The following is a 24,495-nucleotide window of genomic DNA, read 5'->3' as shown; positions in this document are numbered from 1 at the left end:
AAAACCCCTTGAGCATTTGAAAGAAGTTGTTCACATATTCATTCAAATAATTTATAATGGCCAAACTACCAATATTTATTAAATATTTTTATGACAAAAAATAAAATTCCTAGATAATGGTGGTGATATTTTTAAGGGAAAATTCCTGATCAGTACCTTGTATTTTGGCTCAAGTGACAATTTGGACCCCAAACTTTCAAAATGTGACAATTTAGTACCCGAACTTTCAAAATGTGACAATCCAATAACTATCATTAGTTAGTCCGTTAATTAACCGTTAAGTGACATTTGAAAAGTAAAAAATGTCATAATAATGCAATCTAATTCTCTTTATCAAGCATCCAAACATTGACTATAAAATGAACAATCACCAACTTTTTTGAATAGAAGAACCTAAGATTTAGGACTATTTAGTTTTTTGTTAATATTTGGATGGTTCATAAAAAGAATTAGATGCCATTCAATGGACATACTAATTAACATAAAGTACTAAATTGTCACATATGAAAATTTCAAATTGTCACATTTTGAAAGAAATTGTCACATTTTGAAAGTTCAGGTACTAATTTGTCATAAGTTTGGGGACTAAATTATCACTCGATCCAAGTATAAGATACTGATTGGGAATTTTCCCTGTTTTTAAGGACAAATTTCTTCAAAGACCCTTTTATCGAACTAGTTTTATCCCTTTATGTTAGCACCCGTACAATTTGCACACATGTGACAGCAATGAACTGAACCTGAGCTTCCAAAGGAGAAATTCCGACCTCACATACACCTTTGCACCGTCTAAGAATAGGGCCGAGGTTTAGGTTCAAATGGGAGAAACTCCACCTCTCAGCATCCTCAGGCCAAAGGAGAAATTTCTTTCTCCGTAGTCGAACTTCCTTCTGAAATTCAGGTCAAACAATTGTTATAGATCGGTTCCCTCGAACGTCTCTTCCGATTTGAGCTCTCCGACAACAATCTACAAGGCCCCATCCCGATTTTGTCGTTGATAGCACAGTAACAGTGGTAATATACGGTTATTATCAGTATACCCAACCAGCAATCGTCTGTTCTGTCTTTGCTCCTGGAGAAGGAGAATAGGAGGAATCCGCGCCATGGATGAGAACAATTGCCGCTGAAGTGACTAAGTGCCCATTCGTTCACCAGGAAATTGCAGAAAATTATTTTCTTCATTTTCGGGTAGATTAAGCAAATTATTTGATAAATCTGTGAGCAAGAGCAGGAATGACAAGGTCATAGTCCATGACTTTCCAGGAGGAGCACAGGGTTTTGAACTAATGGTTAGGTTCTGCTACAATAATGGCAGAATAGAGGTAACTCTGCCTAACTTGAGATCGGCTAAGTTTAATCGAACAAACTGAGAAATTTCTTGAAGGGATCCCCAACTGGACCTGGTCTGGGACTCTTGTAGCTTCCTGTCTGAAACCTTCAAAGTTTGTTGCATTATCCCTAGCTCTGCCAGAATCTGCAAGTTTCGAGAGATCGACTTCATCTTGCACTTCTGTAGGAGTCGAGGAGGGTCTTAACCTGGCCACGGAGCAAGGACTCAACTGATACTGTTTTGCCGGTTGCGCCGTCCCATGTTCATCGTCCACCAGCGACGAGTATAATCTCTCTGCCTCTGCCCTCTCCCATTCCACCATCCACCACCGGCACAATCGCTCCCTCTCTCGACCTGTACTCTCTTACTCCATTTTCCTGTTTCATTATAAAAATTTGAAAAAGTAAGGGTAAAATTGTTTTTTCGTATTAGTGTTAACAAGGAGGTAGACAATTGTCAAAAGAAGGCAAGGGTACTCTAAAACATGTAAGCAGTGGAGAGACTTGGTCAATTAGCTACGCTATAAGGACAATTTAAGAAATTTGCTCTATTCTTAATAATGGGTTTCTTTCATCTGTTACATTGATAAAGATAAGAATAAAAGTGACAACGAAACCCATTTATAATGAATTTATATTGAATTGAATATTGAAACAATACCCAGTCCATTGATAAAGATAAGAATACAGGTGCGAAGGGAAAAGATTGGAATTTAACGGATTGGATTGGACCTGTTGCATCTGAAAAATTCTTTGGCCGGATAGAATTGGACCAAATCGGGTCCAATTGACACCACTACCGGGTCACCACTCAAATTTCTGGTCGGGTTCACTCTGATAGAGTGAACGCAAGTTCTTTTACAAGTGTTAAATGAATAAAATAGATCGATCCTATAGCTCTCTCCACTTTTTGCATCATTATTGCAAAGCCAATCACTGCAAAAATGTCGAATTTCTCTTGACCCAGAATCCTCAAGTAAGTCATAACTGAATTGAATGGGTTATAAAATCAAGAAAGGACCCAATTAAAATACACTGAGATTGCAATAATAACCAAAATATATCTACACAAATTAACAGGGAACTTCGCCACTATAACACAATTTACAAGAAAAAGAAGCGGATTAGTAATTTACAATGATTCAATATGTTCACTTGTTACTCTGAAGGTCATAAAATCTTCGGACCCAGATTCATACTTCGACAATCCAACTCTTTTTTCTTAGAAAAATCTTCAGTAATTCTTTATACGACTCGCAAATACCGCATCAAATTCTGAATTCTGAATTCCAGTACAGCTATAACAGAATTCAAAAACATATATAACTCCACTAATTTTGTGTCATGCCAACATTGCTTCAATGTCAGTCTCCCATTTTTCTTTAAAAATATAAAGACTCAAATGCCCTTATTACAAAATATAATTCACTCGAAGAAAATGTTTGAAGAAAATGCAATCTCATTTGGGTAAATATTTACAAGTTTGGCACATATAACCCATATATGCCAAATGACCATTAAGAATTTTGAATTCTTCAAAATAAAATTTTCAAAACCCCATTTCCCCTTTAAAAGACAAAAGACTAAAATTCCCTTGCTACAAAACATGACTCGTTCAAATCTCTCCCTCTTTTCCACTCTCTTCCACCCTCTTTTCCCAATCATTGTATTCTCTCCCTCTTGTGTTTATACAACATGAGCTCATAAGCTATCTCAAACTAAGGTTGCAACTTAGGCGGGCCCAGCCCAAAATTTACACGGGTTAGGTATGGATTTTCAATCCTCAGGCTAGGCTCAGGCCCAAGAAGTCACTTTTTTATTTATTTTTCTGATCGGGCCCAGGCCTAGCCCTTAAAGTAGCTTGAATGTGGCCTAAACCCTTATATAAGTTTTATATAATTATATTTAAATAAAGAATATGTTATATATATTATATTATATATGAATTTATATATATAAAATAAATTTAGTTTGTTATATTTATATTAGTAAATTATATATAATGGTTCAAAGATAAATAATTTTTTACATTTTTTTATATTTTAGAAAATTTATAACAAAATCAGATTAAATCCAAATCCAATCCAAGCCCATTAGGATTCAAATCCAAGTTTTTAAATCCGATCAGATTCAAATGTATGCTATCAGTAATCGGTTCAGATGTAGCAAAATCTACATCCCATCCAATTATAGCCCTATCAGGTTCAAGCCTTACGCCCAAATTTTAGGGCCAGGCCCAGGTTGACCATAAACCTGACCCAACCCACCAAAATTGCACCCCTATCTTAAGCCTGGTATTCTTTCTATCTTAGTACAAATTTACCAATTTAACAAAATAGAAGAGATTTACTTGATTTTTATTATAGGACGATTTTCATGTTATATGTTGCATATTGATTACTTCATAACATTAATATTAAAGTCTTGAATGCCCAAATTGCCAATCAAGTGGACATTTACAAAGATGAATCTAAGATATTAGCTAAACCCATTGGTATTAGTAATTTTTTTCATTTTAATTTCTTTTTATAACATAATAGTTTGTTTTTATCAAGTGATTGTTATTGTCTATTCATATTAGACTCGAATGAGATTATATTTGCCTACTTAATAGAACTTTACAAAGTGGCAACTACGGGACTAATTAGAAGTGAAGGGACATGTGGCAATCATACCAAAATATATTAGACATTATTGTATTAGTTACACTTTGATTGCTCTCCCATAATCATTGTATAAATTCAATATTATCTTAGTAAAAATTTAATAATATGAATTCAAAATGCTGGCTAAATTCATTGTGAAGGATATGACCATTGTCACTTGGATAATACATTTAATTACAATTAATTCAAGGACAAAGACAAAAAATATTAATTATTGTGTTCACTTCTCCACCATTTGACAATAAAGGGCCATTAACCAACTTGGTAAAAATTTACTAAGATAGACTTAGCATATATTAATTTTAAATCTAAAGACATGCAAAAACCATTATAAATATGTAATATTGTTTGATAATGAAAGAAAAATATACTAGGTATAGTAGTGTTATATACCCTAATTAATAGTTTGGTACAATTTTATCAACATTACAAATCTCCTTAACGGCCATTTGGAAAACATGAATTTATGTGTCAATTTAGTAAAATTTTACAAAGATGGGATTAAGGGGTTAATTTTAAATTTAAGAATATGCAAAATCTATCACAAATATATAGTATTGTTTTATTACAATTAATACAAGGACAGTGATATAATAGTATTGGTTAGTGTATACACCATCTCCTTAATGGCCATCATTTGGCATACATGGAATATATGTGCCAACTTAGTAAACATTTACCAGGATAGAATGCATTTTCTTCAAACATATTTTTCTTTGAATTCAAACGAAAAATGAGAGAATGACATTGATGCAATGTTGGTCTGACAAGGTGTGGGAATTTGTCCTAACTTTTCAAAAAGTGAATTTATGTGTTTTTAGATTCTGCTACATGGACTGGAATTCAGAATTCTGATTTGGGTCTGTACATACTTTTCCCAATAATTAATGCATGTCCATCCTCGTTATACATTTATGGTTTTTCTTAGACTGCAAAACCATTAAGATTATCCTGTTAACAGCATTTCCCAGATACACCACTACTTAGAGAACAAAATATAAGCAGATAGTCAACACCTCAAGATTCTTTGACAAGTCATGTAACTCTTTCAAGTGATGCATTTTCTGGGCAGCTGCATACAAACATGGCACTCCCATTTCACTAAACATAACATAGAGATGAATCGATGAAGCATGATTGTTAACAGTTAACACTATTAAAGGCTAATGGAATACTCGTTAAGGGAATGTCCTCCGTTCTCTTGGATGTCCTCAGATTGACAGCAAACCTCTGGAATGCAGGGCTAAGAATCAAGCAAGACCACCCAAAAAGACATCAAGAGTGAAAACCTAAATGCGTTTAATAGAACTAGGAAATTTAAATTAAGTTTTAACATCCAGGATGCAAGTAGAAGTCAAATATCGTTCCCCAACGTCCAAATGAAATACAATCGCCCCACTGGATAGCGAGTGGAACATCTTTCTGGCTTCACTTAAATAGTTCCACTACTCAAAGTAGTAGACTATCTTGAGTAGCTCAATAAAGTGAAGCTATGATTCCAAAAATTAAATTGCATGTCGGTAAAATTTCTACTTTTGGGAAGGGAAGAAAATAAAAGGAAGTGCCTCAGCCCCTTGGATGTTTAGAGGTCGCGGTCATGTCCGCATTTCGGTACAGGTCTATGGAGTCATCATGGACTGTTCAGAAGTTTAGACAATAAAAAAAAAACAGCGAAAATAAAGGCACGTTCAAACAAGAAACAAATGTCGAACAACTCAGTCCCTTAGATGTCCTTAGAGTTGCGATCATATTCGCAAATCATTACAGGTCTGTATACTCGTCATTGTTGCTCGAAAAACACTAAAATCGGATACGAAATATCCGTATAAAAAATAAATAAGAGAAGAGAGGATGTAGTTGCTCCAGTGTTCCCCAAATCAACAATGGTGCAAAGGAGAAAAGAAAATTTCTTAATGAACAACAACTCCTTATCGCTTCAAGGGAACGAGCCAAATGGGAATAGAGATCCCAATGACCAGATAATGAAGCAAGTTCTTATGAAAAAGGAAGAAACATAGTAAATTTTCCTATAAACAATATCTCAAATTTCATAGATTGCAGCGCCATTGATATGACACAGTAGGACAAGATATCACAAATTGAAAATTTGAGACTCCTATCGCTTCAAGGGAACGAATCGGGCGGGAACAGATTAATCACGCCGACCAGATAAAGAAGCTTAAAATAGAGAATAAAAACCTTGGAAATTGAAAAAGAGACGGCACCTGTTCACTAGACTGTCGACGAGCAACTCATTAACGACGTAAGAGATATCTCTGTGCATGAAATTTCCCCCCTCCATGACCTCGATTTCTACTCTCCTAGTGAGAAGAAGAACCAATGAAAGATTAGAAGAAACAATGGTAAAAGTTGGATTGATCCTTGGATCAGAGATCGATGAGACAATGAGAGATTAGAAGAAGCCATACAAGGAAAACCCTCAAAGGAAGAACGCAAAAGTATATCGAAAAGAGTAAAGAAACCCTAATCGAGAGAAGAGACGAGAGATGAAGACCGCCTAGCAAAATGGCCAGAAAGAAAACCCTAAAAGCCTCGACGTGCACAGGGGTAAGTCGATTGTCCGTGGCGTCACCTTTTATAAGCGAACAATAATCAGATCGAACGGTTACCCAACAGTTTTAGAAATTTAACGGATTAGATGTTATTACCAGGTCTTGGATTCAGCCATTCAGACACAAACCCTAATACAAAGAAGTTTACGAGGGTTGGCTTGATCCGACGATGGTGATGCAGGCATCAGGATGATAGAGCAGATTTTTATCGTAGGTTTGGAAGCATAATATCGTTTGTTATAATTGGCACTTGACAGGCAGTGCAGAATTCACATAGTATACAGACGGTAGACCTGTAAATACATTTGGAACAAACAACTCCCATGGTAAAGCATTGGATTATAATTTTGTATTTATTCGATACAATTTTGGAACAACTTCCAAAGGGTCTTTTGATACAATTTTGTATTTATTCGATAATTAACTTCTTGACTAAACTTAAAGCATTGGATTATAAGATAATTGGAGCATTTAATGATAGGCCCACACGTTTTATTAATTTAGAGCAAATAAGATGAATACAAAAATGATTTAAAATGTAAATAGTATTTGCATTCATAAACCCAAAAATGGATAAATATGTAATGTACATATTTATGTTTGCATTGCAGCTAAATGATTATGGGTAGACGTGAGTAGATCTTTGTGAGTATGAGATGCAAACTCACAAAGTGCACTCCATCAGATGCCCTACATGCATGTGTATTGAAAATATCTTCTATGCTTGTCATTGGAAGATATTCTCAATTCATGGTTAAGATGTATTATGGGGGCACACACTATAGAGTGTGCATGCAAATTTGATAGTACATGCTAGAAATTTTCATTGATCAACCCAAGATTCCTATAAGTTTTCAAACTAAACTTGTCCTAAGTTACAAATTCACATCATGCCCCACAGTAATGTTCCCAATGCACGCTGAGATGTGCAAAGTGGGGTGCGTCTTGTGGAGTGTTGATGTGATCTCCCAAGTTGCACCCTCAATGGAAGGGATTCGAGATAGGGTGTACCGGTCTCAAATTGATTATTAATTGATTCTACGTGATAAAACTGAATTAATCGGGTTTAACGTAATTATACCAGACATCTATAATTACTTATAATTTTAAAAATTCCATTCTTGATAATATAACCTCTTAAGATAGTAAATTTTTATATGTTAATAAAACAAGTACTTTTTAATCAAATTATCTTGTATACTATTTATATAGTTTATCTTTTAGACATAAAATATAATAAAATTTCTCAAAAAAAACAAGCGACCTTTATATGTTATTAATTACTTAATTGTATAATCAGTTTATAACAACAAGAACTAACAATAAAGACAAACAATAATCGATATAATCAAATCCAATCAGCTCATATTTTATTAGAAAACGGTGTTGAATAAGTATGCTGTTTTTTTATAAAACGTTTTATTAGGTTTTCTATTTGTTACCATTGTTATTACTGCCACATAGGCGTTTTTCAATGCCACGTTTTATTACCATATTGTTGTTAACAGCAATAGAAAAAACAATAAAACACCAAAAGGCATTTTCTTATACCACGCCTTTCCTTATTTCCAATATGTGGTCTAAGAAAACATTTTTTAAAAAATATGGCTAACCAAACAACCAATGTTCCCCTCACCCCCCCCCCCCAAAAAAAAAAAAAAAAAAGAATTTCTGATGTGATACCATTTTTTGAGAAAATAGCATTGATTGCAACCAAGTGGGACCATGTGACTAGGGTGGTAAATGGGTGGGTTGGGTAAGGGTTGAATACCAACCCACCATAATCCATTGTTAATTCTTGTTAAAGGGTCATAATCCACCCATATTGACCCTTAACCACCCCCACCCATACTGACCCACTTATCCTCACTTATAAATACAAAAATGGGTTGGGATGGCCTGTATACCCAAAATAATAATTTTTAAGATGAACATCTCCCTCTCTCAATATTGTCACGTGGCAGAAACAAGTTGGCTCGACCTATATACCCAAAAATAATAAAATTTTGAGAGGAACATCTCTCAAGACTACCACGTGTCAAAAATGGGTTAGGGCAACCTGTATGCCCCAAAATAACAATTTTTTAGAGAATAATCTCTCTCAAGGATGCCACGTGAAAGAATCAAGTCGAGTCGACCCGTATACCTAGAAAAAAAAGCATTTTTGAGAAAATCATCTCTTAAGATTGTCACTTGACATAAACAAGTTGGGTTAACTTGTATATCCGAGAAAGAAAAAACATTTTTTAGAGAATCATCTATAAATACAAAAATGGGTCGGGATGGCCTGTATACCCAAAATAATAATTTTTAAGAGGAACATCTCTCTCTCTCTCAATGTTTTCACGTGGCAGAAACAGGTTGGCTCGACCTATATACCAAAAAATAATAAAATTTTGAGAGGAACATCTCTCAAGACTACCACATGGCAGAAATGGGTTAGGGCAACCCGTATGCCCCAAAATAACAATTTTTGAGAGAATAGTCTCTCTCAAGGATGCCACGTGAAAGAATCAAGTCGAGTTGACCCATATACCTAGAAAAAAAAAGCATTTTTGAGAAAATCATCTCTTAAGACTGTCGCCTAACATAAACAAGTTAGGTTAACCTGTATATCCGAGAAAGAAAAAACATTTTTTAGAGAATCATCTCTCTCAAGATTGCCACACAACAAAAGCGGGTCAGGTCAACCCGTATACCCAAAAATGCAAAAATTGTAGATAAATGTAGACAATAGTAAAAAAAAATGTAAGAAATGCAAAAAATACCAAAAAAATATAGAAATTTCAGAAAAAATACAAAAAATACCAGAAAATTTTGAAAAATACAAAAAAAATACCAAAATATACAAAAGATGTAGAACTTTTATAGAAAAATCATAAAAAATGCAAAGAAAATTGCAGGAAATGCATGAAAAACATAAAAAAATGCAAAAAATTATGCAAAAAAGCACAAAAAAAATTATAGAAAATGTAGAAAATACCAAAATTTTCAAAAATATAGAAAAATACCAGAAAATTGCAAATAATGCAGAAAATTAGTATATTTTTTTAGAAAATGTAGAAAATAGCAGAAAATGCAAAAAAATGCATAACTTTTTAAAAAGTTCTTTCATAAACTTTTATAAAAGTGATTTTGTGTAAAAGTACTTTTGTAAAAGTGTTTTCATAAAAGAACTTTTATAAATGTGCTTTTGTGCTTTCATAAAAGTACTTTCATGAAGTACTTTTTACAAAAGTGCCTTTGTTTAAAAATAATTTTGTAATCTGCTTTCATAAAACTGCTTTTCATAAAATTATTTTATAAAATTGCTTTTATTAAAGTGCTTTAATGTAAAATTGCATGTGAACACGAAAGTTAATACAATCTATTTTATTTCACTTTTCATTATAAAATGAAATGTGGCATGGTGGTTTGGATTTGTAATGAGACGTAGACTCGTTAGGAGTATTGAGTTCGAGTCGCATTAACTGTTGTTGTTTTTTTGAGATTGGCGAGTATAGATAGAGCTTAACTTTGATCCAACCCATCATGACCCGCGCGATCCAACCCACCTTGACCATTTTCCACTGACCCTAATGAGTTACTTGACTCACATTGACCCACCAATAGAATGGCTGAGTATGGGTGGGTGGGCCAAATGGGTTGGGGTCAAGATTGCCAATCCTAACCATGCATATAATAGGATGGGATCAAATCCACATAACTGAAGGCTCTCCTTCCTATGGTTAGTTGGCTTTTCATGCACCTTGCTCTGCCCCACCTTTGATTCCCTTGTACTGTGTACATAATACACTGTCAAACCCCATCCATGAATTTTGATAAATTCCACTTGATTGGTTAGCAATTTATGATGAGACTGGCATCAACTAGTGCAAGGCCCATTCAAACTGTTCAAACAGTCTTTACAACCTTACATTGAGAATATATCCATACCTATGTACTTTATTTCATTGGGAGATATTTCCAATGCAAGGCCATAAAAGCTTTTGGAATGGGCCTTGCATTGACTGAAGCTGAATTGTTTATGATACCAGTTGATTGGTCACAAATTTAATTTTTCAGATATCACATCATTCCAATGAACCAATTGATTGGTCACAAAACTCTTATGGCATCATGCCTTTCCAGCAATATAAAAAGGGTAAAATTGCAAAAATATATTTCCTTAAACAATATGGTGAAATACATGCATATACAACATTTTGTTTTTTTTTATTGTTTTTTTTATGTTTTCTGGACAAGCAACATGTATATGTATACTAATTGATTTTTCTTTTAGGTTATGTTTGGTTTGAAGGAAATTGTAGGAAAAGGTAAGAAAAGCTTTACAACCCTTATATTGATTTTCTTGTCTTTCCCTTCCTTTTCCTACATTTTCTTTCAAACCAAACATAGCCTAAGCGGCAAATTTCATTCAACTTACTCCATAGATAAATAATTTACAAGAGCCTTTTGAGCAATATAGTTTTTTTTTCCTTAAAAGGGTAAAATTACAAAAAAAAATATTTTTCCTTAAACAGAATGGTGAAATACAAGCATATACAACATTTTATTTTTTTATTATTTTTATATATTTTCTGGATAAGCAACGTGTATAGGTATACTAATTGATCTTTCTTTAAGCCTGAATTTAACTTAAGATTATCATTTTGTTTAACCTAATCCAATGATAAGCCCAATCCACGGTCAGGATTCATTCCACCCTAGGGTGGAGCTAAGATTTCTAGAAGTGGATTGAACAGTTAAAACTCTTATTAATTAATTAATTAAGCACGGTTGGCTTGAAAGATCAAAGCAGGAGTTGGGACCCCCTACAGTGCACCTGAATCAGTGAATCTGATCCCGACAAAGACTTTTGACCTAATACCAAAGCATTGACACGAATCTCTTAACACCCAACACTGACGTAGGCCCAACGTTTGACCTGCTTCTTCTCTTTTTCTGAATCGAAACATTTTTCTCACTACACAAGCAACTGAAGCAAGCCTTTGCGGTTTTGTTACAACTGCAACGTAGGCACTCGTACTCAGTCGATAAAAGGTGCATGGTCTCATTCATCACCCATGCTGAGAAGAATCATCAATTCATATCATTAGAAATTATGACTTTTGTAAGATCATTAATTGGAGATTTTCTTGTATGTTCTTGATTTTTTTTTTTCTTTTTTGTGGAATGCCCATTATACATTTTTTGAGGCAGGCAAATTGCGATGACCAGTTTCAAGGGGTCCATGATTCGCGACTTGCCTGAAACATAGCACACCTTCTTGGCTGCCTATCATATTTCAGCCAATCAGGCTGACTAGAGAAATTAAACAAAAGCTTCTGAAACCTAGTGATCAAGAATTCAAAGAAAAGAAAAATGAGGGAGGATCGATTTGAATTACAAATAGAGCTAGGGATCGATGATGGGTGAATCATGTGGTGCGTCAGGACTCAGGATGAGGAGGAAAGAGAGATGATACGAGTGTAGAGGAACTCGTTCCATGTGTCGGGCAAGCCCGGTAGGCACCAGTGGATACAATCAGCGAATGTGGCGGGGTCGGCCTTTTGCTCCGGTGTAAGCATCTTGCCTTGACGAATGGTGTAGACTGAGGTGTGTGCGTCCTTCCGGTACTCGGATAGGGTTGTTATGTTGAGAAAGTAGACTGGCACCTTCATCGATTCAAACACGTTCCTCGCCACCCCAAAGAGCCGCCGATCCGTCCCCACTTCCAAACGACGCGTTCTGTTCAACACCGGGGTGGTCTCTTTTGCACACTTGATCCCATTCGGATTGTCCCAGTCCGTGCTCCTACTCCATTCATGCACCCCAAACACCAATTAATTATTCAATATTCATTCATGCATTACAAAAAAGGCAAGAAAAAAAAAACAGACAAAACAGAATGGGGTGGGTTTTCCTGATATTAAACGGGAATGGAAAAATATTTTTGCTCTGAATAAGAGATGGGATTTGAATATAATTCTCAAATTAATTCTAAACCCATTGATAAATTATTAAAATATTCATATGTTCAATATTAATTTTAAAATACCCTTGAATATTTCTTAAAAGGCTCCGTTTGAAAAGAATACAAATACAAATATATATATACTACAAATACATAAAAATTAATATAAAATACAAGGTTTTACACTCTACATATTTATTCCTTTCAAATAAATACAATATTTGTATTTGTAAAAAATGAAAATTCTTGTTTAATTTTGTTTTGGATTTTACTTTATTCTGTTTCTTGTCCTTAATTTACTTTGTTGGTATTATAATAAAACAAAATAAGCTAAATTTTGAAATAAAAATTAGTCAAAATTTACATTCAAATCATTTGCACTGACATGGTTTTGTATCACTACAAATTTATTTGCTTTACAACCAAACACAGCCTAAATTCCAAAAAACTTAAGATCCCATAATCACATTTCTAAAATATCTCCTAATTCCCATAGTCCTGGTGGGCTGGTTTAGTTTTATTAGGCCCAAATTTGTTGTTGGAAATTGGAACTACCATTGCTCTTATAAAAAAGGAAGGTTGGACTCGATTCCCTAGTCAAAAACCAAATTGGGTGAACCATCTGTTTGATGGATTATTTCAGTCATTCAGTGGACCGCTCTATCTCTACCTAAGCGTGATTCAGTTTCGATGATCGAACAACACAAGAGGGCTGGCAATTGGCTAATGAACAAACGTAAAGCATAAGTAGCATAATGGAGTGTTTGGGTCCCTCAACCGATTCTTATTATTTTAGGTGAGCATGGTAATTCTTGATGATCCAGGCTATCCAGCTTTGTAACGGAGTCAGCCCAATGATGGCAGCGTGGGACGGTGGGAGTAATTAACACAAATTGAAAAAAAAATGAAAATAAGAAGCAAGCGGAGTGTTAAAAATTAGATAAACTTGGGTTTTGAGTTTTACTTGATATGAAGAGGAGACATGCTGCTGAAGAAAACTGCGGTACGTCTCGGATCCACATTTTCATCTACCCACTTGGCCCATGTTCTTAAGACCCTCTCGTAGGCTATTGGCCGTTCGATCTCATCATATTCCGTGTCCCCCTCGTCGAATGACCCTCGCCTTTCAATCAGCATATTAAAGAGGGGAAAAAATGAGAAGTCATGATCATATATATATATACAACAGTTAAATATAAAAGCAGTAAGGACTAAGAGTTTAGCAATGGTGTCAATACTTACAGAACTTTCATCCGGAGGGTGTTCATCCACCATATGTATGTATTGAAAATCAAATAATCTACCTCCTTCCAATTCTCTCCGTGCTTGGAGATTGACTCGGGCATGATGATCCGGTCCAAAATGCTGTGCATGGTTGGATCATCCGAGTTCGATTGGACCAAAAATGGGGCCCAGTAGAACTCCACAGTAGTTCCATATTCCTTCACGTAACAAATGACAATGATCAGGTTAAAGAAACAAAGAGAGCAGAGAGCCACTGAATCTGAATGTACAACCCGAATATCCGTTTGACACGAATCAAGTCGGGCGGTTCATTATTCATTAGAGAGAGAGAGAGAGAGAGACCTCAGCTCTGAAAACAGAAAGCGAACCAAACTTGTTCAAGCTCTTCTTGCCAGGAGGGATGACGGATTGAACCAGACAAACCATGGATTCCCACTGGTTTCGATTCAACGAGTCGCCAACGAACATAAGTCGCATTCCTCTGAGCTTCTCAAGCAACAATCTTGCACTAAACCTGAACAGATCGAATAACAAATAATCAACGATCAGCGAGGTTCTTTTACAATTAAAGAAGAGCTGAAATTGGTTAATTTGGACATCAACAGTGAAGAAGTCATTCTCTCTTACTTGGGCAAAGAACAATCTCTGGGTTGCCATCTCCAATTCTGGTATAGAGAATCCTCTCTACCATTCCTCATGCACGTTACCTGTGCAGTGAGGAACTCACATTCATCTTCTTTGTAGAGGGGATGAGAGACGTTGTCGAAAACCCACTCACCCGTAAAGAGATCGCAGTCTTCTGGAGGCACATCAACCACCTCTTCTTCTTCTTTAGCATCTGGCAATTCTGTCTCTTGATCGTTTTCCTTCGTTATGATCATCTTCAGGTTAATGGCTTCTGCAGATTCTTCAGGATTATCCACCACCGCTTGCTTACTAGTCCTTGAAGTCATAGAAATTGGCCTCTGGTTGTGACTCTTGCCGGTTTCTTCGACCGTTTTGTCTAAGTGTGGGTGGTTTTGCTCGAGTTCCTGGGTTTTGGGCCTCGAGAACGGAAACTCTGCGATCGATTTGACGTCCTCATTGTACATGAAACCCGCGAAGAGAAAGATGGAGAAGACAACGACAAAGATGGAGAGGTTGTTGCTTTTCCGGCCACTCCCGCTGTACTTCATCGGTGCAGAGTCTGAGAGAAAGGAAGGCGTTTTCCGGCGAGGTTGCCACATGATATGACGAAAGTGTGAATAGTGAGGGAAGATAGCAGTGGTGATATAGAGACAGAGAGAGAGAGAAGGAGAAAGGAAAGGAGCTGGAAATATGTATTAGGTTTAATGGAGTTTGGTGGGATGGGTTTTCTTTAAGAAACTGGTTTGGGTTTTGAAGGGAGAATCGTCTTTTTCACCTTTTCTTCTAAATTCTAATTGGGTAACTACCTCTTGATTCCAATTCCAAGCCATGAAGAAGGTTCTTTAACCCTTCATACTTTTAGTTAGTTAGAGAGAGATAAAGAGAAGAGTGAAATCAAAGCTAGCTAGCTTTTCCGAGGGGTCCTTTTCGGAACAGTTCTATATTACTATGATAGACCCATCTGCAAGCTCCACCGTTTACAGATGGAAATTACTGCCTATAGATGGAAGGATTAGGACTAGAATCTAGATAGAGAAAACTTGTGAGGTCGTCAATAGAAAGAATATACTTCGTGAAAAGACGAAGCAAGAGGCTATGAAAAGCATTTGAATTTGAATATTTCATCACGTCAACATTTGAGGTGGGACTAAACTGATTAGGAAATAGGGACGATATGACGGGTACTGAGAAACTAAGACCACATCTGCGTCCCACAACGCTGAAATTTTTTTTGATGATGTATCAGAATAGATGATATCATCCGGAGATGCTCTCAATACACGGCGAGAATGTGCTGTGGGGCGAGACATTGTGGGACGGATATGTGAACTCCCCTGAAACACCGAATATCAAGTTATCAACCATTTGTCCCGATGTCTTACCCACCTTAAAAATTGGAGGTCAAAGGACACAATTAATCATACAACTTCTCCTAGCCTCTACATGAAGTGGTCAGAAGCTTATTCCATATTCATTGCCAACCCAGATGGACAGAGCATTAGTTTCAGTTTGGAAAAGAGTACGTGCAAATATAAATGTTGGGTGCAAGACATTTTACATGATATTTTTAAATTTTTTATTAAAAAATAATATTTTTAAACCTTATATTTACACTATAAATGTTCGCATTTATTCTATGTGGATCTGATCTACATGTCTCATTTAATTAATAAATGATGATGATGATATAATAAAGTGGTGATTGAAGCACTTATCCACCTATTTCTACCTTCTCATGGTGAAGAAGGGTATTTGTTTTCTTATTGTTTAAAATAAATTGCATAGGTTTAAGACATCAATAGCATTACTAATTGCAAGCATATCTATGCATATCTTAATTCTCAATTGCATTCTCATAGTCCACAAATGGCATAAATTATTAACAAGAAAATTTATTCCCAAAAGACATGACATGATACCGGAAGGATTTGACCAATCAAAACCCCCTGTGAATTTTGATGAAAATCCACGTAATTGATTATCATTTTTATGATGCTAGTTGATTGCTTATAAGTTTTAATGTCATCATAGTTGAGCACTTTTTAATTAAAACATGTGTTTCTTATGCATTTAAATAGTCAGTTGAACCAGAAATTCAGTTTTAGCATTATATTAGTGTAATTTTTATAATTTTTCCTAATGCATTCATTTGTTTAGTTTTGTTGTTCTGTTCGGGAGGGGTAGCAAGGGAATGCTGCTAGGGTTTCAATAGATTGGTTTTGGGTTGAACCCCATCCAAATCAAAATCAATTTGGATAGATTGGGCGGACCAATAAACATATTGAATTGGATTAGTCTAAATTTAATGGTCCAAAGTATTTATTGAATTGGATTGGCCCTGGTTCATTCATAATGGATTTATTTTAGATTGTGTCGGATTGAACTAATATCCTCTACATACTAATAGAAGGCAAGAATGCTGGTGTCCATGGACTAGGTTTGGGTTGGAACCAATCTAAATTAAAATCAATTTGAACAGATTGAACAGTCCAAACATTAAATTGGGCCAGTCCAAAATGGTCCAAAAATATTCATTGGATTGGATTGGACCGAATTCATCTATAATGGACTCATATTAAACCAAATTAGATCCAAATAAATCAAATCCAATTGACACTCCTAAAATGCTGTAACACCATGATTGTAGCAATTGTATTCTTTGTGGAGATTGTAGCAATTGTAGTGTTTGTGGAGCTTGGGTTTGCTAACCACAACAAGCTCAATAGTTCATGGTGGGACTGACCTGGTGAGCTACTTTATAGATAATTAAACTAAAGTCATGGCTCAGGGTGGCAACCCTAGATTAGTTGTTAGTGCATCTTTATTAGTAGTAGGTTTTTATTTATTTATTCTGGTGAGCGTTTATCAGTGGTAGTTAGAGAACAATGTTAAAAACTTACCAAACTTAATATCTGAGAAAAAGTAAAGACAAAGCAACTTTCATTTGTAGTCGGTAGTCAGTATAGAGTACCACCCTTTTGTTTGTGTACTTAGTCGGAGTTAGTAGAGAAAGGTTGAAACGTCGCTTAGTTTCCAAGTTAAAGCAATGACATGTTGGCAAGGCTGGTGAATCGTCTGAAACCCATCCAATATCGTTATTGCACCCATGTCCCATTCATCATATTTCATTTTTTCCCCCTAGATTTTATGCTTATTTTGTTGGTGGATCCATCCGTCTCTTTCTCTTTTTCTCTAGCTTCATAATCACACATCCTTAATATTTTTTATTATTGATAAAGAAGGAAATCCAATTCTTAGAAGTGAAAAACGAGGTGAGTGATGGTAGGACCGAGGGTGCGGAACTGAAGGGTGGTATATAATGATGTATCATATGTTGGCAAAAGCTACAACAGACATCTACCGCATCCACTGTTATAACTATGTTACATGTTAACCAACCTAGAAAATACATTTTATCATATTCTAGGTGTCAACAGTCTTTAGAAGGAGGTGGGATTAGTAAGCTTAATTGACTCAAACCAAGTGAAAATGCAACTTACGTATGACCTATGATAAATAATTTATGTACAAAGTTGAGCTTCTGTTTAGAGAAGCTTCAACCTTTGAGCTTTGGGCTGTTGGAAACAAAAAATGAGTGGAGAAGTGTTTTGAGAATTTGCTAAGATTTATTTTTTAGAAACATAAAGGGCTGTTAGTGGGTTGGGTCCGATCTAATGGATTCGAACCGATTGGGGCCAGTTTTGGTTATGGGAGCTGGAATTGACAGGTCGGTTTTGGATTCTGATATAGGGTCCTGATTACTATTGGTTTAGAACCAGTTTTATATATTCCTGAATCAATTCAGACTCAACCCAATATATAGATAATGTATAATATATTAAATAAATAAATTATATATATAATATAATATAGATAGATAGAATATTTAATATATATATTAAATATAAATGCTTATTTTTTATTTATTATAATCGGGTATGTCAAGTCAGGTTTGATTGTCTCGAGAACCGATCAATTCGATTCCGGGTCTAGAAATTATAAACCCTATCACATACAGGTCCGGGTCCGGATCCTTAACATTTCATATGTTGTCTATTCCAATTCCAGTTAATTCCAACCCAAACCTGACCCATTGCTATATAACAATTAGACCTGTTCATGGGCCGGGTGGCCCGACAAACCGGCCCAGCCTGACCCGACCCCCGGACATTTATAGGTCCGCAGGCTTAAATTCGGGCCAAAAAGCCAGGCCCGCAATAAATTAGAGTCGGGTTCGGGTTTTGTCAAAATAGCTCAGCCCGAGTCTGGTCCAGCCCGGCCTAATATTAAACTTAAAATTAGTTATGTGATTATGTCCATTTGAATAAATTTTTTGATTTAAGAATGTAAAATTGTGTTTTAAAATATAAAAGAAAGGGAAAAATACCATCTTGTAAGCCCATTGTTCATTTAAATAGAAAAAAAAATACTATATGAATTTTTAATTCTAATTTGAATAGGGATTTTTTTTTTCAAATAGGTTGGGCTTTGGGCTCGAGCTCGGGTTTCAGGCTTTTTACCAGGTCTAGGGTTGGGCCCAATTTATAAGCTCATTGGTCGGACTAGGCTCGGGCTCAGGCTCAGGCCTAGTATATTTTCATTAGTGATAAGTGAAAGCCCAACCCGACCCAGCCCATGAACAAATCTAATAGCAATCTAAAACCAAAACACTACACTTTTACAGATTTTTTGGGAGGGGCTCCAGCTTTGATTGTGGTGCATTGACTGAATCACAGTAAAGAAGTTATTGAAACTAGCTTCTCCAAAAATTGATTTAATAGCTTAATTAAAGCGTATTCTGGTGTTGACTAAGTTAGTCACATTAAAGAAGCTACTGAAATTAGCTTCACCAAAATATTTATTTAATAGTTCAAGTAAAATGTATTCGGACTTTTTACTAAACATAGTTTCTAGATCTTCCGTATTGGGTCCATCTTGCAAAGCCAAAAACCACTACATAAAAATCCTCCCAAATGAGCACTCAAGCCCCAAAGCACGAAGCAAATTAGGGCATTACGTTTTTACAAATCCTAGAATTTATCAAACATAACCAATACCAAATGACGCTCCTTTATCTAGCTTCTTAGAATTATAAAAGAAAGAAAGAAAAGAAATTCCTCAACGCCCAGACATGTGTCCCCATGTAGATCGCAATTATGGGCCTAGGCCAATGTTTTTCTAGCTTTTAGAAGGCCCACCACCCGCTTGGCCTGATTGCAGTTCACTACACAATCACTGGTCCAAAACTCTTGGTGAGCAGGCTGATTCCTTTATCCAACTAGAAGCATACATGGAGATTGAAGCAGGAAGATCATTATTGAGGAAGATTCGAAGTTGGTCGTTGACAGCTTAAACAAAAAGGTGGAGTCTCTATACAGATAATTGAGATGAGGATTGCAGGGTATTGCGAGAGAGAATTGAGGAGCAAGTGGAATATCGTCACACCTTCCGGAGGGCAATAGAGCTGCAGATTGGTTGGTTAATTTTGCGCATTGTAATGTTGTTTCTGGTTCTTCTATCCCGAGAGCTTTAGGTATTATTTGCTGTTTGGATTTGTGGGAAGTGCCATCCCCCTAGTCTTATGTAGCACCCTTTCCTGTTCTATCAAAAAAAAATATATCAGCCCGTGTCCTCTCCAGCCGCGACAATGTGTCTAAATGCTTGGTTTTAGATCCGGACTCATATCCATTTCTTTTTAATCCCAAAAAGGTCTGTTTGAGGTGTAAAACTGAACTGAATCCATTTATTTGTAATTATGATTTGTACTGCTATACTTGGCAAAAGGCAACCCAATCCGACAGAGGATTAGGGTCCCCATCCAGTAACTCGAACAGGAAAATGTCCCAACCTGACCTCGGGTCATGGGCCACCACTATGTCACTTATTTTCAAATCGATGTTGATTTGGATGATGGAACCATTCAAACCAGGCAGTTAAACCCGTATTTTTAATAAAAAATCATTAACTTGGTCAAATACAAGTTAACCCATGTGGTTTAACTATTGACCCACACAGCCCATAGTTCAACACCTAACCTGAATATTTAAGGTTAGAGTCCAGCCTTTGTTAACCCAACCTGAAATGACCCAAAAATGCCTCGTCCTGACAGTCCGACCCAATTGCCAAGTCTATATATTATTATCCGGTGCAGAATTTGTTTCATCCTAATTTCTCCTTAGGCTCAGTTTGGAAGGAGTATGAATACAAACATGTATAGTGCAAATTCATACAAAATAGTACAAAATACAAGGTTTTGTGCTCTACATATTTGTATTTGTACACCTTTTAAATTGAGCCTGAAAAAAGTACAAAGACAACTATGCATAGCGCAAAATCTTATATTTTATATTATTTTGTATGTATTTGTATTGTATATATTTGTATTTGTACTCATTCCAAACTGAGCCTAATTTGTAGAGTACAAAATCTTACATTTTATATTATTTTGTATGTATTTGTATTGTATATATTTGTATTTGTACTCCTTTCAAACTGAGCCTAATTTGTAGAGTACAAAATCTTACATTTTATATTATTTTGTATGTATTTCTACTCCTTCTAAACTTAGCCTTACCAATTTTCCACCATCCTAATTTGCCAAGTGTATGTATTACCATCCTAATTTTCTCCCATCTAGTTCCTGCTTCCATTCTCCTATATATGAAGTGGAGACTATATCATCCTAATTTCTTTTACAAAAAAGACTTCATTTTACCTTTCATATAAGTAAATAGAACAAAATCAAATATTAAGCATAGTTTTATTAGAATTTACACTGTCCATTTGCACTTTCAAGCATTTACCGCGGTGTTTGGAACCAATGCCATTTTTTTCAGAAAATGGTGTTGCATTAGAATGCTGTTTTCTCAAGTTTTCTATTTGGTAGCATTGCTGTTGTTGCCACATAAGCATTTTTTCAATGCCATGTCAGCACAAAATGGAAAAGCACAAAAAATGAAGTTTTCTTGGACCACACCTTTCCCGATTTTCAAGGCATGATTTGATAAAACGTTTCTTGAAAAAACTGATTAACGAAATAGCAGACGTTTATCCAAAATAAGAATTTCTGATGTGGCACTGTTTTGTAAGAAAACAACATTAATGCCAAACACCTACCACATCACAAACAAACGGAGCCAAAGTCCTGTGGAGTTGTTTATTGTGATATGTAGTTACATGAGATGCGTTTAACCATGGTTATAGCGAATTCAAAAGTCCTTTCGTGCTTCTGACGTTAAACACCCTCCCCCACTCCTTTTTAGGGGTGGATTCAAGCCGAGTGAGCCAAATACTTGGATTTTTGAGCTTGGTTCACATGGACAGTATTAGGCTCGAGCTAGAGACTTAAGCTCAAGCTTGCCTCAGTTCATAGCTCTTATTTTTTAAATTAAGAATTATAAGAATGATTTAATATTATATATACAAAAATAATTATAAAAATTATTTTACTATTATACATGAAAAATAAAAATATTATTATTACATATATTTATATATTTATATATTTATATGTATGTATGTATGTATGTATGTATGTATGTGGTATATAATAAAAATTATATATTTAATACTAGGCTCATGAATCTCACAAGCCGAGCATCACTGGGCTCGAGCTCGGCTAGGTTAGCAAACGAGCCTAAATATTAGGCTTAAAGCTCAGTTTAAGCCAAGTTCTAATAGCTCGTGAAAGGCTCAACTCGTGGCCACCCCTACTCCCTTTATAGTTATAAGTAATTTGTATGATACCTGGAAAACTTTAACCATTGAGAAATCTAGGTAAATTCGAATGAAGGGTTCAACTATGATACTGAAAATACTTGTAATCAATCAATGGTATCATAAAAATGTATGATGTCTTTCCGGCATCATACATTTTTCCTTGAACGACTACCAATTCTTAGTTGGTACCCCAATTCATCTTGGTATGTTTAATGGGCCAGGCCGATGGCCTTTCTGTAAGTTATGTACCCCAATTCATCTGGTATGTTTAATGGGCCAGGCCACTAATTCTGAATATATCAAAGCTGTGTTTTTAACCCACCGTTGACCCAGCTGGTTGAACTTTCATCTAGCCAAGATTCTATGTTTGGTTCAGTTAAGACCCGTTAGATGGTAAAAAACTGCTGATTTGGTTAAGAATCGTTTAACCCGGCCAGTTCAACCTTTGACCCATTCGAGCCGCTCATCGGGTTGTGGGTTGCATATTCAATGTATGCAAACTTTCAGAGGCCATAACTTTACACTCTAATGTCTGATTGGGGTGATTATTTTTTTTGGATAATTTTTTGAGATCTATGCATCCCAAGGAGCCATAGGTGATTAGGCATCTTGCCCCACTATTTTCGTGAAAAAAAACTCATTTTTTAGTCTAAAATTACAAATTTTTATATTTTTATAAATTAAAAAATTTAAAAACTGAATTAAAAATATAAAATAATACATGTAACATATGTAAAACATATTTATACATTATTTATTACTAAAATATATAGTTACACACATATACACAAATATATGTATATAAATATATATACTTAATACATATATATATATATGATGACATAGCACGGTCTGGACCGTTCAATCTGATAGGTCAAACTGATGACCCGGAGGCAAAAATAGTTTGGCCTCCGGGTGTATTTTTAAAACATTGCGTCAAAGTGAGTTAGTTAGACCTTGACCTAAGTTAGGTGGCCTTTTTGTAAGTTATGTTTGGTAAAAAAAATCCAGAGAACCTAAATCGATCGGCTGCAAGTCAATAGTCATTTGAAGAGCTCTCCACTCCAGCCTCTTTTAATATAGCTTATCCAAGGCACTCCAAAACAGCCAAATAGACCTGTTCATGGGCCGGGTGGCCCGACGGGCCGGCCCACCGGGCCAAAAAGCCTGGCCCACATAAAATTTGAGTCGGGCTCGGGCTTTGCCAAAATAGCCCAGCCCGACCTATAGCTAAACCTAAGTAAAAACCCTATGTGATGTCTATTTGAATAAATTTTTTGGTTTGAAAAGGTCATTGATTCACTTGTAGGCTCATTGTTCATTTAAATAGGGGAAAATACATCTAAATTAAAATAAAAAATGTCCATTTGAATAGGGAAAATTTTGAATTTCTTTTATTAGGTTGGGCTTCGGACTCGGGCTCGAGCTCGGGCCTAACAGTTTTCTGTTAATAAAGAGTCAAAGCCTGACCCGAGCTTGGCCCGGCCCGACCCATGAACAGGTCTACAGCCAAACCAGCTTAGTAACCATTTGGGAGAATTTTAATGCAACATCTCCTGACTTTCAATGTCGGCCCCACACAGAAAGCACAAAAGTTATGTTTGGTGAAAAATATGGCAAACCCATATACCAAGAAAGTGGCTCTCAGGTGAAACTATTTTTAATAGCTTCTTCAAACAAGTTCAGTGGAAGCAGTTCAATCAAAGCTGAAGTCCTTTCAAACGAGCACTTAATTGAATCTTCAATTCAGTCCTCCCAAATGGGCCCTAAGCAAGTAATCCGTTATTCATGGACTGGCCTTGGACCTAAATTAGAGGATGGTAACCAACGATAGGGTCATACTCCATAGATATCCAACGATTGTAGAAATGAGAATACAATGTAAAGATGATATTGTTGTGGAGAATTATATCTAATATCCATTTTTGATTATTGGAATTTTATTCAAATTAACAATGTCAAAACCATGGTTTCAAATGTCTCAAAATGTGGCTAATGTCCCTCGACATAAGTTGATGTCGAGGCTCACCGACATAAGAATGAATGGTAATATAAAAATTACATTATTTCGGTCGACATTTCCTATATTTTGGAAATGTTGATCAAATCGGTCCTAATAACCAAATAAAAGACAATTTTTCCTATTATGTCGACAGGATGTCGACTAATGTACATCAATAATATAATATATTAGTATATTATATTAATATAATACAGTATATTAATATAAATTATTCTATTAATAATTTCTATTTAATATTTCAAATAAAGTATTTATAAAAAAGAATTAACAAAATATAAAAACAAAAGAATAAATTAATTACTTTATAATATAAAACATAAAATATTTTTCAAGTAATAAAATATTAACTAGTTAGTA

General features: G+C 35.4%; 2 protein-coding genes and 2 non-coding genes across 6 annotated transcripts; all 4 read right to left on the bottom strand.

Annotated features, from left to right (window-relative positions):
• Positions 1–606: 606 nt before the first annotated feature.
• On the bottom strand, positions 607–6,565 carry LOC148868488 (uncharacterized). 3 transcript variants are annotated; one of them, XM_088970469.1, is made up of 5 exons: positions 6,425–6,565; positions 6,221–6,316; positions 5,171–5,238; positions 5,012–5,067; positions 607–1,707 (listed from the first exon to the last, which is right to left on the bottom strand). In XM_088970469.1, the coding sequence occupies exons 2-5, from the start codon at positions 6,295–6,297 to the stop codon at positions 1,594–1,596; spliced, it is 315 nt and encodes a 104-aa protein (XP_088826595.1). In that variant the 5' UTR covers positions 6,298–6,316; positions 6,425–6,565; the 3' UTR covers positions 607–1,593. The 3 variants fall into 3 exon arrangements, with proteins under 3 accessions (XP_088826595.1, XP_088826597.1, XP_088826596.1); XM_088970471.1 differs by lacking the exon at positions 607–1,707 and adding an exon at positions 4,776–4,924 and having other exon boundaries at positions 6,425–6,563; XM_088970470.1 differs by lacking the exon at positions 607–1,707 and adding an exon at positions 4,776–4,924 and having other exon boundaries at positions 6,221–6,552.
• On the bottom strand, positions 5,352–5,489 carry LOC148868490 (small nucleolar RNA snoR136). The gene has a single exon (XR_016108413.1). It is a non-coding gene; the product is annotated as a small nucleolar RNA snoR136 (small nucleolar RNA).
• On the bottom strand, positions 5,705–5,786 carry LOC148868489 (small nucleolar RNA SNORD25). The gene has a single exon (XR_016108529.1). It is a non-coding gene; the product is annotated as a small nucleolar RNA SNORD25 (small nucleolar RNA).
• A 5,095-nt stretch (positions 6,566–11,660) lies between the features above and the next one.
• LOC148868487 (xylan O-acetyltransferase 1-like) lies at positions 11,661–15,224 on the bottom strand. Its single transcript, XM_088972213.1, has 5 exons — positions 14,397–15,224; positions 14,112–14,283; positions 13,767–13,966; positions 13,489–13,647; positions 11,661–12,364 (listed from the first exon to the last, which is right to left on the bottom strand). The coding sequence occupies exons 1-5, from the start codon at positions 14,993–14,995 to the stop codon at positions 12,007–12,009; spliced, it is 1,488 nt and encodes a 495-aa protein (XP_088828339.1). The 5' UTR covers positions 14,996–15,224; the 3' UTR covers positions 11,661–12,006.
• Between the last annotated feature and the right edge of the window lie 9,271 nt (positions 15,225–24,495).

This window comes from Nelumbo lutea, chromosome 2 (genome assembly GCF_056320005.1).
Source record: "Nelumbo lutea isolate HS-2025 chromosome 2, American lotus-T2T, whole genome shotgun sequence".
Classification (NCBI taxonomy): domain Eukaryota; kingdom Viridiplantae; phylum Streptophyta; class Magnoliopsida; order Proteales; family Nelumbonaceae; genus Nelumbo; species Nelumbo lutea.
Note: the sequence above shows the minus strand (reverse complement) of the source record. Positions and strands in the feature narration are given on the sequence as shown.